At 40.7% G+C, this 17,962-nt stretch overlaps 1 protein-coding gene across 9 annotated transcripts in view; it reads right to left on the bottom strand.

Annotated features, from left to right (window-relative positions):
• The window catches only part of PHACTR3 (phosphatase and actin regulator 3), a 269,656-nt gene that overhangs the window by 91,076 nt on the left and 160,618 nt on the right, over positions 1-17,962 (bottom strand). For all 9 annotated transcript variants that reach the window (XM_089513707.1, XM_089513700.1, XM_089513706.1 and 6 more), the window contains one exon: positions 13,259-13,412. In XM_089513707.1, coding sequence (XP_089369833.1) covers positions 13,259-13,412 — 154 coding nt within the window. The remainder of the gene's footprint in view (positions 1-13,258; positions 13,413-17,962) is intronic.

Here is a 17,962-nt window from a genome sequence, read left to right on the forward strand (position 1 = left end):
TTTCACATGTATCTCCACAGGTCAGTCTACAAATTTGGTACCACTAAATGTCATATATTTGCTGTTGTGGAAAGTGACTCACTATCTGACACTGCTCTCTGGTCATTTGAAAATATTCCTCTGTGCCTGTAAGACTGCATGCTGGCTACTTCTTGGGTGTTCTTATCTCATGTGTAGATTGCCCAACAAAGGTTTTTACCACAAAGGATCACACTGCACGTTTTGAAGGACTGTTCCACCCTTGGAACAACACTCAGAGATGAAAAAGATCCAATAGATGAACAAGATTCTTCAGCAAAGAGAAATGGTCAGGGGGATGCTCAAATACAGTCCTCTCACAACCAGAAATTATGCAGTCGAAGTATGCTATTAAATTTCCTGTATTCAGAGCAACTACAGGGATCAGCATACCCTGAGTGCAAACGTCACCCTGGGAATACTGTTTTTCATGATGATGGTATCTGCCCTACTAGGAAACTTCAGTAGGCAACCAGGGGGTGCCAGACTCAAAGAGGTCAACAAGATACCTCAGTGAGATAAGATAATTAGTCATGAAGGTGGATAGGTGGCAGGGATAGATCAGCCCATGAAAGAAGAGCTTTTTCAGTTGGGATGAATTACATGTAGCAATTTCAGAATTGAGTACAGGGCAAATATTAGGCAGCTTGTTCTTGTGTCCAATAAAAGGTATAAAAAGCCATACAGTCATAGCAACAGCAATAGCAAGTACATTTCTATACCTCTTATCAGTGCACCTAAGCAATGCCTAAGCAGTTTACAGTGTGTAAGCTAATTGCTCCCAGCAAGCTGGCTACTCATTTTAGTGACCTCGGAAGGATGCCACTTTAAGTCAACCCTGAACCCCTGGCTGCTATTGAACTCACAACCTTGTGGTTTATGAGTGAGTGGCTGAAGCACAGGCATTTAACCACTGCATCACCAGAGCTCTTTACAGTCATCCAGCAGATGGCAGAGCTTTCAGAACTGAGTGCTTATATCTGAGTGCTCCAGGCTCAGATATAATATGAAAACATGGCTTTGCATTACATCTGAAATGTGACACTTGGAGCTGTATTTCCTTGAACATGAGTTCCTGCTACTGCTGTGACTCTCTATCACATTGCTATGAGACAATCTGAAACTTGGTTTAGTACAGTAAAATTATAATCCAGGTGGACAGAATTGTTAGAGAACCATTTGTCTTCCTCTTCTCTAATGCAAGAACTTGAGAGAAATGAACAGTGATTTGGCGATATCAGGTCAGAAGAATACATCATACAACTCAAATTTAAGTCTTTGAATTCATTAACTGGAAAAGTGAAGCTGCCTACTAAATAAATTTGGTGGGGTTCTTTAAAGTGTTAGACATTCAAATAGTAAATCTACCAGCATTCTTCCTTGACAACATAACAAAACTGAACCTCAGCAAACTGAAGCTAAGTATCTGAAATATTTTTTGATTAATTTCCACAAAAAGACACACATGAAACTAAATTCTAGATTCTTAAGTGGGTGGGAGAGGTGAAGACTCTCACATTCATGGCTTGTTTGTGAGATTCCAGAGGCCTGAGTCTGGGTAATGTTGAACTAAGTGATCTAATACAGAGCAAGACAACATGCTAACATATTTAAGATAGGGGGGGAAATCAGTTGAGTTCATATTTCCCTACAAAAATATCCCTTCCATACCTTCTTGCCTCAGAACTCTGTAATTTCCAAGGCTTGCAGTGTGGCTTGGCAAAGATAAGTGCACAAAACTATGAGTACATCTAAAAAGTGGGCCTGAATAAAAATGTGGATATTTGAAAAATTCACACAAGTACACCAGTCAAAAAATGTATTTAGACAAATGTATTAAAAAAAACCCAAACCCACCACTTTTTAAACCTGAAATTACACCTCTCTAGGAATCTCTAGGTCCTAGCTAACTATTGATCAACATCTGCTAGATGTTGACCATATTATCATGCTGAAGGACCTAGAAATCCCTAGAGAAGTATTCTTTCTAGGACTCTCTAGGTCCCCCAGCACAATTCTATGGCAAACTTGTGGCCGAGTAGAACTGGAGGACCTAGAGATTTCTAGAGAGAATATGTTAAATCTGTGAATAATCAAATCCACAAAAGTTAAAGCTGCAAATGTAGAGGGCTGACTGTACATGATTATACTGCTATATTCTACTGTAACTGCCATGGCAACAACCCATGGGATCCTGGGATTGCCATTTTAGGGAGGGGCATTTAAAATTCACAGAGCTTTAGTGCCTCCATAAACAACAAAACCCAGGATTCCATAGGACATTGCCATGGATGTTGAAGTGGAATACAGCACCACATTTGTGTAGTGCAAATGAGCCCCAGGTCTGTTAACAGTCTCAAAGCCAACTACAAAATACTCTGAAATATGTTAATTCCATCTCAAAGAGGAAAAAGAACAGAAACAAATATACAGCAGATAGTCAAATCATTGCTTATGAAATATATTCCTGGGTAACACTCCATTGTTCCAGCACATGCAAACGTATCTTTCTACATTGCAAAAGAACATGACATTATATTAAGATTTTATCATAACACATTGGTCAAACAAAGAAAACCTTTAGAAACAAGTGTAGCTGGGTAATCTCTTATTACTGATCAGTACTGGAGGTGTCTCTGATGTTGTGATGTTGCCAATAGGACAAGAAGTACCTTGTAATACTTGTCCCATTCCATTTCATAAGAAATAGAATATTTTTATTTACCAGTTGGGTGTTTTCATGAGCTCTCAGTATGGGGATAGCTTGGCATTCTTCAGATAAGAGAGATACAGACTTTTATTTTGGATGACGTGGAGGAGTAAGATGTACAAGATGTGGGTTTCCTCTTCCTTCTGCAAGATTGTCACATCCAGAGAAACTCCAGGTTCATCAGAGAGAGGGAGATCTGCTTGTAATTTGATTTTGAGTTGTAACAATATGGATGCTCAGCAGGAGGCTGAATAACAAGTACAGATGTGTAAGCTTTCCAAAGCTTTCCTCAGAGTCAATTGGTAATCATACAAGTGTTTTGGCACAAGAAGAACCCACCCAGCCATCTCCACCAGCCTTAACTGTCCCATAGTCCTCCCTGCCTGCCTCGTCACAGCTAAAATACTGTCCTCCTTCCTTTATCTGTTAAGCAGAGCCAGCTCTACCATTAGAGAGAATGAGGTAGCCACCTTAGGTGGTTGCTGCTGGATATTTCTGGCAGTGGCAATTTCAGCTATTTACTTTGAACCCCAGTCTTCTGAGTTGATGTCCACACCACTGGACTAGCTTGCCACTGGCCTGGGCCAGCTGGCTATCTTGCATAATCAATTGCCTTCCCTCTTTGTTGTTTGTTGTTAACTGCCTTCATGTCAGTCTCAACCTATGGCAACCCTGCTGCTGAGACACCTCCAAGACCCCCTGTCCTCTACTGCTCTTCCCAATTCCTGCAAACTCATACTCATGATCTCTTTAATAGAGTCCATCTATCTAGCATGCAGCCTTCCTCTCTTTCTATTTCCCTCCACCTGTCCTGGCATTATTGTTTTTTCCAATTATTCATGTCTTCTCATGATGTGTCCAAAATACACCAACCTAAGTTTTGTCATCTGGGCTTCTGACTTGATCTGCTCTTTGTTTGTCTTTTTGGCCATCCATGGGATCCTCAGCACTCTTCTCCAGCACTACATCTCAAATGAATTGCCTGCTGATGGCATTAACCATGATGCAGTAGGCATCCACCACAAGTATACAGAAGCACACTATTCAAATAAAAAAACATCAATCCTAACAAAAGAGGAATACACACATGAACATGCATGCACACACTTTTCAAGACAGGGCTCTTGCTCTGCGGCTTCCCTCTCTCACCCAAAGAATTGGAGAACAGGGCTCAGGACCTGAGATCTGGGAACCCCATTGGAGATGGTGGCCTGTAGCTAGTTTTGAAGAAAGATTCAATTACTGATCTAGTTAGCTTCTGAAACTGGAATGGAAAGAAGATATCTTGTCAACCTTTTGCAGTAAAAGGTCTTAGTTTGCCCTTGATGTCAAGCTTTAATGCTTTGCTACCATCTCAGAAAGTAGCCATGCAGACAATTTTAGAAAAGAAAATACTGTTGGATTCATGATGCTTTCTTTAAGAATCCTCTGTATTTTCAAGATTGTTAGCATCCTTCTATTCTTTTTCTTTTTTAAAAAAGAATTAATTTGGGGTGTTGAAATAAGCAAATATTTCTTTGAAAGACAATTCACTTTTTAAATATTTAATAACTAAACAGTGGCCTGGATGTTTGCAGTGCTTCCTCAATGATTCTTCAACAATTCCAGCTGCCAAGCAGTGTGTGGGAGGCCTCTATAGTCCCTCTCCCTCCGACCACTAAAATATTCATGTTTGCACATTTATCCAAATTTAGCTTTATGTTTTAATGAACCATTTGAATTTTTGATGTTTTTCTACGAAATTTTCCTTTGCCCAATATAGAGAGAACTGCACAGCTGAGTCCCTTATGCCATACTTACATTAAAGAAAGGAAAATAAATTCACAGGGTTTCTTTGAATACAGAACACAGTCCAGGAAAATGTTCTAAGCGGGAATGAATACTAGAAGAGAAAGGGTTAAGTTGTTAACTACACATGATGTGCTAGCTATTTTGGAGGGCAACGGAAATCTTAAATGAAGGAAACCAAAAATATCATTGTCCTCCTCTACTTTCCCACGTGTAGTCTCATATGATATAGAACAGGAAGGTCATAATTTTGTGATTTTGCTGTCTTTGCCACTAATGCTAGTGGATTTATTGTGACATGGCAACAGCTTACATCAATAGATAATAATAATAATAATAATAATAATAATAATAATAATAAATAAAAATTTTATTTGTATACCGCCCTTCCAAAGATCAGGGCGGTGAACAGCAAATTAATAATACAAAAACCAATACACAAATACATATTAAAATACAACCATATTAAAATCAAAATTAAAACTCCATCAGCCAGCTGCCAATTGCCGTCGAAGGGGGGAAGGCTAACTGGAACTTACTTCGGGGAATGCTAAACGAAATAGGAAGGTCTTTAGCTCCCTCCTAAACTGGGCCAGGGAGGTGGCCGAGCGGAGCTCTATGGGCAGCGTATTCCAGAGGGCCGGGGCGGCGGTGGTATATGACCTCCTCGTTGTAGAGGATAGTCTAGCCCCTGGGACCCTCAGTAGTTGCTGCCCAGATGTTCTGAGTGTGTGGGGCGGAATGTATGGAGAGAGGCGGTCCTCCAGGTATCCTGGGCCCAAGCCATGTAGGGCTTTATAGGTTATCACCAACACCTTATACTGTGCTCGGAAGCGAACGGGCAGCCAATGCAGATCTTTAAGTATAGGTGTAATATGACTGGCCCTGGAAGTACCAGTGACCAGTCTGGCTGCCATATTCTGTACCATCTGTAGCTTCCAGGTATGGTATAAGGGTTGCCCCATGTAGAGCGCATTGCAGAAATCCAATCTAGAGGTTACCAGAGCGTGTACCACCGTTTCAAGGTCTCTCTGGGCCAGATATGGGCACAGCTGGCGAATAAGCCGAAGCTGATAACAGGTGCTCTTGACCGTCGCATTCACCTGAGCTGTAAGATGCATGAAGAACACTGAGAACACTGAGAAAAGTGTGTAGGCAAAGTGGTTGAGAAACAGCACTGAATAAGATGAGAATTAAAATGACAGGACCCCCCCCCCCCCGGTTATTAAAGACACAACATGTGCATGTATATATGTTAAGTATAAGCATATACCCAGATACAGAACACACACAAAAATCTTCTGTTGGGGCCCAAAAACTTCTGCTGTGACAGACTGTCTTCGGAAATGCTCACAGAAAAAGTGCTACTAACCACACTGCATTTTCTTTGTCCATCCATCAGTTCTTAGGGAAATCAATCTACGGGATTTAGAAACTTACAGAGAGTCAGGGGAAATCTTCGGGTCTGGGTATATCACAGCAGATTCAGACCAACAATGTTCAATATATAATTGCTTTTCTGTTTGGAGGAGTCTTTCTGTTATTAAAACTACCAACAGAGAAAGAGAGTACATGGTTTTGTTTTTGTATTAATTTTGTAAAGGTAGCAGTAGCAGAAAACTTTCCCAGCAGAAACTGAACATTTCAAAAGAGGAATGTGCATTGTACCAAATACTATTAAGACATAACTCCCTACTTCCTTAGGTAAAGGGATCTTGTAGCACTTTTGAGACTAACTGTGCAAAAGAAGTTGTAGCATAAGCTTTTGGAGATTTGATCTATTTCCCTATATGCATAGATCACCCTACATGTATCTGAGGAAGCAGACCAAGTCTACAAAAAATTATACTACAACTTATTTCGCACAGTTAGTCTCAAAGGCCCTATACCTATACTGGTATAGACTAGACTAAGACAGCTGTGTCTCTGATCCGTTCTTCCTGTTTTAGATTTGGGATAGCTGGAGAGCACAGGCCAGTGGTTCCCTTGCTTTAGAGCAGAAAATCCATACTGGATATTTTGGGACATAGTCTGGGTTTATTGGAATCCTCCAAGCTGCTGAAGCTATATTGGGAATATGCTCCAGCACCTCGGACAGTTCTCAACACCACATAAGCAAAAGGGTGACCTCTGCTGGGGGGAAGCAGTGGTGTAACCTGTATTTTGTCCTCCTCTACAAACATTTCTCCAACAAACCTGTTGAGAACAAAGTGCTTCTGCTAGAGTAGTGCAATTTTGGGCAACTGCTACAACAGTAGACTGTTTATTTAAGCTTTTTAAGCTTAAAAAGAATAGCAGGATCAAGTTTTATTAAAACTTTCTTCTCAATAGAAAAACTTGGGAGATTTAAAATACTACTTCAGTGATCAAAAGCTATATGGGCAAAGTGTCCAAGAATTATGTGATGACTACAGTGTGTGAGAAGAGAGCTGACCCACTACTAAACCTAATTAAAATTTCCAAGCGAAAGGGATGACTCTTCTATTAGGCAGGGTAAGGAATATGCTTCAAACACTAAACAGCCTCAAAGGTGCTACAAGATTCCTTTGTATAGTGGGAAACAAAAACGTCTAGCCTCCAAACATACACTAAATTCTATATACCGCAAGAAGGGAGGCAAAAAAGCTCTGCCTGTTGAGCAAGTGACCCAAGAAATAAAAATGTCTCTGTGTGCCCAAAACGGAGGCCAAAAGCTGACTGGCAGGGCAGATGCCCAAGAAATAAAAGGCTGTTTGTGTCCCAGACTGAATGAAAAAGCCCAAAAGCAGCCTACTTAGCAAATCATCAATTTATTTTAATGAAAATTAAATCATAACTGTCTCAATAATACCTGCCACACCCCCTTCCCATTCACCAAATCCTGCCTGGCTACAGTACTGACATGAAACCATAAGTTCCAAAAATAAATGATAATATCAATCCTCCATTTTTCCTTTAGCTCAAGTTCTGAGAGGTCTTATGCTGTTACACTCTTCCTGCCCCTGCTCCCTGACTGATGTACTTCTTTCCTTCTACAGGAGTAGAGAGAATCATTTGTGGAGGTAGCCCAGCCAGCCAGCATTTAAATGTGTTTCCGACACACTGCCAGGCTATGTCACAATCAATCAATCAATAATTTATGATGGCTATAGACCAGCTTATAAATCAGTTTTACCATAAGATACATAAAATGTATGAGCGACAGTAAAGTAGCATTAAAAATAATAATTACAATAGATACATAAAATTTTCTCTTAATAATAGTAGTGCTAAGTTGATGGAACAGTCTTATATACATATCAGGTGCATTATCTAGAACCATACATAATCCACTCTCCTTGTTATTACTTAAGTGCCTAATTCTTTATCACCAATCCCTACTGCTGATTTGTCATCTGCTTGTGAGTCATTGGAGATTATGGCGCCTGCAAATTCCACTGGGATAGATGCAGGATTGAAAAAGTCAAACCCAGGTGTTATCGCACGCAGCCAAGGCTGGGCAAGTGCAACCTGTCTGCAGCCCAGACCCCAGCCGCGCTTATCCAGCTGCTTTTCAAAAACAGGAGTTTGCTGTTTTTGAAAAGCTGCTGGATAAGCATGGCTGGGTCTGAGTTGCAGATGGGTTGCACTCACCTGGCCTCAGCTGTGTGCGATAACACCCAGTTTTGACTTGTCAATCCCACATCTATCCCAGCAGGATTTGCAGGTGTAATAATCTTCATAATGGCAAATGCACAAAATCTAGCAACTTTATTTGTAATTTGTGAATCCTGGTCACCAAGCTAAAAGGAAAGATAAAATGCTTCTGACCTGCCTGGGATTTTTTGGGGAATAGGTGTAATAAAAGTGAGGTGCATCCCTTGAAAGAAGGGGCAGTGAAAGGGAACATGATTAAGTGATTGTACTGCCTTGTTAGCACAGGGGCAGCTGCACTCATGGCATTAGATTCTCTTTTACTTTCTTTCCAATACAGCAGATGGCAAAATGTTAAAGAGTGCCAGGGTAAAAGCTTTCCTGTATCTAGGAGTTAAGTTTAAGGTACTTGGGACAAGTAAAGGGTTTCATAGTAACTCTTATAACAAGATAGTTGGCAGCTGTGCTCAGATGGTTTTGCAGTTCTACATCAATTATTCATTGTTTAATGGCAGCTTTGGCTTCACTAAAGTCAAGGGCTATCAGGGCATTAGGTGTAAGCCCACATGTCTGGAGTTTATTATATAGTGCCTGTTTCCTATGGCACACTACCCTGCTCCAGAGCTTGACCCATCAGACTTTTCCTCATAGCCTGCCTAACCCCTTCTCATTCTTGGCCACCCGATCAGGGACTCTTGATGTCACACAAGGTAGCTACTATCTATTAGTCCTTTGGGGATCAGCAGTTCTCACAATAACTACATCCAGCAGCCCCAGCCAGCATGACTATGACCCATGTTGTCTGGGGGAGGTTCTTCAAGTTGTAGTCCAAAAAGTAACTTTTGCAAATTCTAGACAGGCTAAATGATCCATTTTTAATATAGCATTACATTATATGGACATATAACTAGATTCACATGAAAGAAAGTGCATACTGTGTTGATTTCAAGAAATGTAGCTTTTAACATTTCTCTAATAGCTAAGGAAGGTGGTGTAATGTTTCCCAATAGCAAAGTTTGGATGGTTTTCCACTGCCAGTGATAAACCATGGGAAATAAAGTTCCCCATGCTTCCCAGTTCAATGGAATGAGCCAAGGAGAACCATATTTCCCATGTTTTTCTAGAGGCGATGAAGAAATATCCTCAAACTAGTATATTTAGAAAAGACAACTGAGGAAGTTTGGGGCCAGGAAAACCTGTAGACCCCATTTTGTTCCCAATGCATAATTAGGTCAGATCTGAATCATGCCCAAATTAAATCATCCAAAGCAGGTCAGTTCCAAGCTGAGCTGAGAAAGCTCACACATCACTAAGTCCTTATTAGTCCCTGTTAGACAAAGCTTTCTGATTGTTTATTTTTAAACAAATAAGAGCGCACACAAGAAATGAGAAGTGTATTATAATTAGATCAGCACAGCAGACGGCATTACAGATGGTTGGAAGACAAGTTTAGAAGCAATGCATTGCCATGTTGGGGCTGGATTACCAACTATTTAATGTTTTCATACACTTTATAGACATTATAGAAACTGGTCACAGTTATATATAAACTACCTACTAGTTGAACAACTAAAATCAAGCCATTGGTTACTGAGCACAAACACAGTTTGTTTGCTCTTATTATAAAACATTACTCAACAATTTCAACTTGGATTCAAGACAGCAATAGTACATGTCATTCTGTTTAGAGCCCACTTTGTCCTTAGTTCCACGCATTTGCTTTTGGTTATCTCCATCCTGGCGTTTCTCAGTTCCAATTTGTACTTGCAAGAGTCCATATGTTATGGCACTATTAAGATTGAATAATTCCACAAACAGCAATTACCATATATACTCATCTAAAAGTCTAAACATTTATTCCAAAGTTGACTCAAAAAACCTGGCCAGACTTATACACAGGTCAATATACAGTAATACTATTTGAAATAATGGCAGCAGTGGCAACTCTTTGGGATTTCTCTGCCATGGCGAGGATGGCAGAGGGGTTCCTAGAAGAAGCAATGCCCCCTTCTAACTCTTCCCAACACTGAAGAGAAATCCCAAAGAGCTGCCAACATGGTAGGGAGAGTTGAGGGTCAGAACTGGCACTTCTTTTACAGGAAGGTTTCACCAGGCAAACTAAGCTCTTGCTACAGTCTGTCCAGGAAGAGTTTCATGTAAAAGAAACAGTGATTTGGGGCCCCATCATGGTCTCTGCCCTGGGAGGGCTCTTTGCCATTTCGCAACTGAGGCAGGGACAGTAGGGCATGTCAGAACTTCACGATTTCAAGATTTCCCTACTGCTTTCATAGGGGGATTAGAGGGATTGATAGAAGCTGAAAAAAACCCTGATCCACTTTGAACTCTTTCCCATGGTGGCAGTTCTTTGGTGCTTCCCTGCTGGAGTGGGGAGAGTGAAGGGGATGGAGATTCTTATGGGCCTGTTACAGACAGCCCAAATAAAGCTGCTTCAAGTCACAGTGGAGGTATGGTGTTTCAATGATGCATGCGTCCTAAGAGTCCAGAAGTTGCACCAAAGCCACGCTCCAGCCCTAAGGACTGGAGCGTGGCTTTGGTGTGGCTTCTGGACTCTTAGGACGCATGCATCATTGAAACACCATACCTCCACTGTGACTCGAAGCAGCTTTATTTGGGCTGTCTGTAACAGGCTTTAGTTTCTCTATGGATGGACTAAGTTTTCACTCTGAGAGCTTTGTCTGTCTGTGGAGAATGTAAAAGAAGCACTGTAGTCTCTGGCAGCCTTTTGCAATTCCATTTGCAGGAAAATGGCAGTTGCAGCCAAGTGTGGCTCGGCCCATGAGGCAGCACTGGTGCATTTGCCTATATGCAGAATGGATATGAGGAGTCCTGTGTTGCGAGATTCCAAAATTTTACTCTCAACATATCCACAGACCCTATCAAAATCCATAAATTTGCCCTTGACTTATACATGTGTATGTATGATAAGTCCCTTTCTTCAAAAATTGCCTAGTGCAAGTTGATACATCATCTTTAAGAGATCAGCTTTCTAGAACTTTTTGCGCAATATCTGTTTATTGGAATAAGCATATTGTAGGAATACCCATGCATTTTTTAGGATTATAATTAACATACAGTGGGACCTCAGTATCCATGAATGCCATCCATGGATTTGAGCAGCCACAGATGGCATGCCTGCACTGTTCCCAATGGTGGCGCGGCCATGTAGCTGCACCACCATTGTAGACAATTGGATCGAAGTGTGTGATTGCTGCGGCCCTGATGAGATGATTAAAGGGCCAGTGTCAAGCCTCCTCTTTAGGATCATATGTTTCAGTCCTTAATCAGTTTTCCAATCCCAGCCACTCTGACTTTCCTACCTCTAGAGTTTTGACTTTCATCTGTTGCCATCAGTCTGGTGGACTCTTTGCCTCTGGGTTTTATTTACTAAAAAAAAAATTGTTCCACTCTAGTTCAATCCAATGAAAATCAAATTTTATTTTTAATTTCTGACAACTGAGTTTCTGTTTCTTGAATTAAACCTTTTTGCCTACTGCTGAATTTCATAACATTCTGCTTTCTGGGCTAACCTTTGCTGACCTTTTGAATCTATTAAGTTTATTATTGAAACAATTATATGCTCACATACAAATACAAAAACCATTTCAGAATACTATAAAACTAAACTAAGTGCCAAAATGAGAAACAAATTTGTTCTTTCACAGGTGCATTTATTAAATAATCTAACAAAGTTCAGAAATGGCCAGTTGCCTTTAACAGAATATGATCGCTACTACCAAACTAAATGTATCATGATTCCTGTGAAAAAGTCAGAAAAGCAGCTTTCAGAGAAAGGACACCCCTGGGCTTGCCTGACATAGTTTTTTGGCTGATGTTACCTAATCAGTTTCTGGAAAAAGACAAAGGACATTTCTTTTACCACCACCACCACCACCACCACCACCACCACCACCACCACCACCAATAATAATAATAATAATTAATATTCTGCTTAATCACTTGGAATCCAAATGGATTACAACAATAAAACAAGATATAGTTAAAATTCTAAAAAAAAAAACCCTATCCCTCCCCCCCAGTATAAAAACATAGTAATATTAAAAAGAGATTAAACCAGAGATATTAAAACAATAGTATAAAATGATAGTTAAAATCAATAGAAGAGGGAGGAGCAGCAGGACAGGCCCCAGACAGGGAAATTCAAATTGGTCACCTACTGATTTTGGTGAAACCAAGTCAACCTGGAATATGCACAGGAATGCAAACTGTATTCTGTTTGCATCTGAGGAAGTAAACCAAGACTATGAAAATTTATGCTATAATGTCTTTCATTCAGTTAGGGGCTCAATAGACAGCCTAAGAGGCAGCTCCATGCCACCCCTCGAAGCACTGAATTGGGGCCATGGCAACCACATGCCGCAGCCCTGATCTGGCATTTTCATGGTACAAAACGAAGCTGCAAAAAGCTGCACCTTTTCATGCTGTGGAAAGGGCACCCTAGCCATCAGGGCAGCAGTTTTTCAGTGCTCCTTTGGTGAAGTGCCATGACACCCCCCACCATGTGGTTGAGCGCACAGTTTGATGCCGGCATGGGGGCAGCATGGAGGTGACCAGAGTGCATATGCCATGCCCCCAAGCCATTCCAACACCAGTGTATAATGTCAGTCTGCAGAGGCTCTTAGTCTCAATGCTACAAGATCCCTTTGCATGCTGAAATCTACATATACTTCTAGAAAAAACAGTTGGAAAAGATTGGCTTTGTTAGAGACTGGAAATGTTGTCCACCATCCTCCACCCCCCCGGAATCCTTGTTGTTGAACTCAAGGGAAATGAGGCCAGTGGCCCATTCACACCATTATAGCACTATTATTCTACTTTAACTGTCATAGCTTGATCCTATGAAATCTTGGGATCTGTAGACAGGTGAGGCATTGGCGCTCTCTGGCTGAGAATTCTCAATGCTCTTCCCTAAACTGCCAATTCCTGGATTCCACAGGACAGAAGCATGGCTGTTAAAGTGAAATAATAGTGTGAATGGGCCCCTGGTTCATGATTTTGGAAGTTTTGCACAACAGAACATAGAAAAATGCATGTGTATCCCAAGGCAAATGCAGAGCTGGATGTTCTTTCACATTCATAATCTGGACTTACTTTGAGAGTTTCATTTCAATCTGCTGCCTTATTTCCTGTCTTTCTTCATCAGTCCTTCTTGGGAAAATGTTCCTATCTTCCAACTCCTGTTTGCTTGGCCTGTTCCTCAGTTTCACTGCCAGCAGCTCTTTCTTGCATTTTCTTGGCAACGTACCTGAAGCATATATAGAAAAACAACGTGAACGTGTCAAAAAGATTGTTCCTAAAATAGGCAAAGGACATCACTTATTTGATCAAGTTCTCTTGAGAATCTGAAAGGCATGATGGGTATCCAACAGGGCTCTTCAGTAGGCAGAGCATGGAGCCCTTCAGCTGAGAGCAGAATATGATATAATGATTTATCCCTGTTGGAATGAAAAAGTAGTTTGGGATAAGTAGGGTCTTGAATGGGCAACTGATGCCCAAAATATATATTTCCTGGCGAAGATGCTCAGGTCTTTACCACACAAGGCTAAAAAGCAGAATATTAACAGGACAAAAGCATCTTTGGCCACTACTTATCAGAAGACATGGTGCTACCCTCATACTTTATAAAGGATAATAATAATAATAATAATAATAATAATAATAATAATACTGTGGTGTTGTTGCTGTGTGACTTCAAGTTATTTCCAATTTATGGCGATCCTAAGGCAAACCTATAATGGGGTTTTCTTGCCAAGATTTGTTCAGGGGAGGTTTGCCTTTGCTTTCCCCAAGGCTGAGAATAGGTGAACTGCTCACGGTCACCCAGTGGGTTTCATAGCTGAACTGGGAATTGCACACTGGTCACCAGATAGAAACCTTTTCATTGACAGGAAAAACCCATCAATAAGCTCTCAATCTCACCGTGCATGCAGTACACTGCCATTAAAGCCAACAGGACTTGATGTCCCATGGGTTTTTGCATCCATTGGGGGGGGGAGCAGAATTGATCCATAGATGAAGGGCTGGCTACATTTTGGTGTGAAAAGCCTCTTCACTTCAATTCTGGCATTACAGCAGTCACGCAGAAGGACAGGGCCTGATTTTCCTCCTCTTTCCCACACTCACTCACTCTTCAAAAGCATGCTAACTCCATTTTTGTCTAGTTTTCTATTTTTCTTTCCTGTCTTTGTATACTTATGGCAAAATGATTAAAAAAATAATTTTAATTGGTTTTGCCATAATTATGCAAACACAGTAAAATTAAAAACAAACAAACAGGCATGGAATTAGCCTGCTTTGGAATAGCAAGTGAGAAGGGAAAGAGAATTGTGGTGGAAATTCCTTGTTGAAATAAAAAGCCATAGAAACATGGAGTCGCTTTGGTTAAAGAAAAATAGGTTTTTTAAATAGAGGCTTGGAGTTTAGAAAAAAATTAGAGCAAAGGAGTAAAAAGAGCATCATGACCCGTAAGAAGCTGGCACCAACAGAATTAGACATAATATACACAATTTAAGATAAGGATACATTGTTGATGTTCAGAAACAAGGTTAGGAGGAAAGCTACTAAATTCCTAAAGGAGGGGGTAAGGAGTGATGATGCAGTTTTAATGTATGCATGTATTTCTGTTCTGATTGTAAGAATTCTGTATGTTTAAATTGTAATTAGCCAATCAGGTGTATTGAAGAAGCTTCTTTGTTTTCAATAATATAAAAAGAGCCATTTTGTCTTGTTCGGGATCTCAGCTGTTTGGAACTTGAATTCCACTGAGTTCAATGTTTTCCTTTGTTGACAATTGGAAATAAACTTATGGATTTTAAATTTACTAGGTCCTCTTGCCAATTCTTTGCTCTGTCAGTTCTAGAATATTATGTTACCTGAAATTTCTGTTACAGAATAAGGACCTCTTATGGCACCTCATGGTTGTAATGCTGGAACTGAAGTGAAGAGGCTTATCATATCTAAGGTGGCGCTGGTTTCAAAGCAATGCAGTCATGCAAAAGAAGAGCGGTATTATAACCAATGTTGTCAAAGCACTATGATCCCATTTCCATTCATAATGCAATTGCCATGAGACAATTTCTGTGATAATGTCCTCAGTCTGCTTCACTGATAACAATCAAAATATCTGGCTGCATTTCTGGACTCCTTTTGGAGATGTGACTATGGGGACTATCATGATGAGTACCTGTGCTCCATAATTTTCTAATAACCATGAGCTCTGTATGCCCCATCTGTTTTTAGTCCCCACCATCCCCCCACTGACACTGTGCCACTCAATTTTGGTGGTAATCAGGTTATAAATACTACCCACATATTGCCATCACAACAAGATGCACACAGAGTACACACATAGTTTTCAATCCAGTCTTGCTCCAGGAAGCCTCCTAGAAGTCTGTTTTTTTTAAAAGGTATATTCTCCCTACCACATTTTCCAGGAAAAATTGCAATTTAGTTTGTTACTGCAGCCAGTGCAATGGCAAAATTATCAGTAGGGTAGGACGGGTGCCTGGTGTATTTTGAGGATAGGTGTGGGTGGTATGGACTCTAATGCCCTGATGTAATACCTGCTCCCCCTCACTGTTGTTATACTGCTGCTATACTGTTGTTGTTATATCATGCTAGCTTGGAATTGATATTGTTATTTTTATATTGTGAATTTGTGAATTTGGGATGTATTTGACTGATGTTATTAATGGATTTTATGTGTTTTAAGATTGTATAATTTACCACTGTAACCCGCCTTGATCTATGGAAAGGCGGGCTACAAATAAAGCTATTATTATTATTATTATTATTATGACCATGGACAGTGCCCACCTCTGCATTATAAAGAAAGAAGGTAGATGATAAGAGGTGACTGAAGAGAACCAAGGATAAAAGTGGAATTTTGGCTGTGCTGGTTTATTCCAAATTTAAAGAATGGATTTTTATTTAAAGAATGGAATTTATTGAATGATGTGTACTGTAGATTATTATTGTTGTTGTTGTTAGTCAATAAAATTATTATTTCCAACTAAACTAAGTACTGGAATAAGTACTGAATCCCCAAGTTCCCATTGGCTCAATGAATCTGCTCTGGTTGCAACTAACAGTTGGAATTATTGCTTGGGCCATGTGTTCTTTTTAATTTTTTTAGGAAAAAAAATAAACAAAGCACAACCCTGCGAAAGAGTCTTTCTGGGTAAAACAATCAGATTCCATCTTCCCTGGTCCACCTGTCCTTGAAATACTAGTTCATGTATTTTCAGCTAATCTCCAGTCAATGCAGCTCCACCTTGTGTTCAAAACGAAGAACATTTTCTCACATAGAGAACAGACAGAAATAAATAGGCACAGTAAAATCATAGTGGCTAAAACACAGGCGCGTTACAGATGGGCCTAAGAGGTGCCGTCCTTGCGCCACGATTACGCGCGAGGGGCGGCGCTTCCGGACGCTCCTTGCCCCTCGCGTGTAACCGATACGTCAAGATAGCCGCGCCCTATACAGATCTGCGTCCGCACATCCCAACCCAGAAGAGACGTCGCGAGTGCGCGCTTTGGCACTTGCGACGTCTCTTTCGGGTTCCTGGAAGGAGCGCGATTTGCGCGCTCCTTTTTTGCTCCATGAGGGAGTCGCGCGGTTTGGCTGCTGCGGCTCCCTCACGGAACAAACAGCAGCGGCCCAAGACCGCCCCTTTTGGGCGGTCTATAACGGGCCACAGTGGGGCCATGCTAATTTCCCTTTTCGCCCCCGTGGTTTAATTAATAAACCTTTAGGCTTCTTAGTTATAATAATCACCACAAGGTACACCAAATCCTGAATGCATCATAAATAAGTCAGATTATTATCCACAACAACCATTTAATTAAAACTCTTCTCGTACACAAACACTCCTGAACACACACACACACAAAGACTACAGTTCAGGATAAATTAATTGAGTATTAATAAACAGTTTACCAGTGCCCCAGTTCATAGTTGTTTGAAAATCTAAGAACACACACACACAGTTCCTCATATTTTAAGATGTGTCTGGATCAAGACATAGGCAGGTATACTCTAGGAGCAGCTATGTTTTTGGACTACAACTCACAGAATCCCTTTCCCAGCATGGCAAGTGGCCCGAAACAACTCTGGTGAGCCATAGTCCAAAAGAGTAACTCTTCCAAGCTACAGGAAGCATGCCTTCTCCCAGCTGCAAGTCCATGAGGTCAGCTGCTATTGTTCAGTGCTGGAGACAGATATAGCCAATACCAAAGAGAGGCCATGGGCTGGATGTTACACTAGAAGACCAGGTAAGAGCAGAGGACTATACTTCCAGTATTTATATGAAGCCTCACACTTGAAAAGGTCTCTGAACACACAAATACTTCTTCAAGTTTCTTGGCAAACAGTCTATATACAAGATGAAGCCATGCAAATAGCAAACAATGTGGATCTGCTGTATTGGTTCATATAAATGTCAGGGACTCAAATTCTCTGCCTTTGTTTGAGAAAGGGAATAACTCATTATAGGAGGTCCCAGCCTTAAAGAACATGTAATTTAGCCCAAACTGTGGTTCTTCAAGTGGTCATCTGTGAACTCACACAAATGGATTTTGTGATAGTACCCATTTGTCTGAGTCACAGAGACCAAGAAGACGACAAAATGGTTGCTTATCTGTAACTGTAGCTCTTTGAGTGGTCATCTGTGAACTAAAAGGTTCATAAAACCCATTTGTATGAGTCACAGAATCCACAAAGAAGAACCATATATCTCCTAGCTCAGTTATGCCCCCACAAGCACCTGGTGAATTCTGGTCTGATATAAACATTTA

This window comes from Sceloporus occidentalis, unplaced genomic scaffold (genome assembly GCF_023333645.1).
Source record: "Sceloporus occidentalis isolate IW3139 unplaced genomic scaffold, rSceOcc1.0.p SCAF_3, whole genome shotgun sequence".
Lineage (NCBI taxonomy): Eukaryota > Metazoa > Chordata > Lepidosauria > Squamata > Phrynosomatidae > Sceloporus > Sceloporus occidentalis.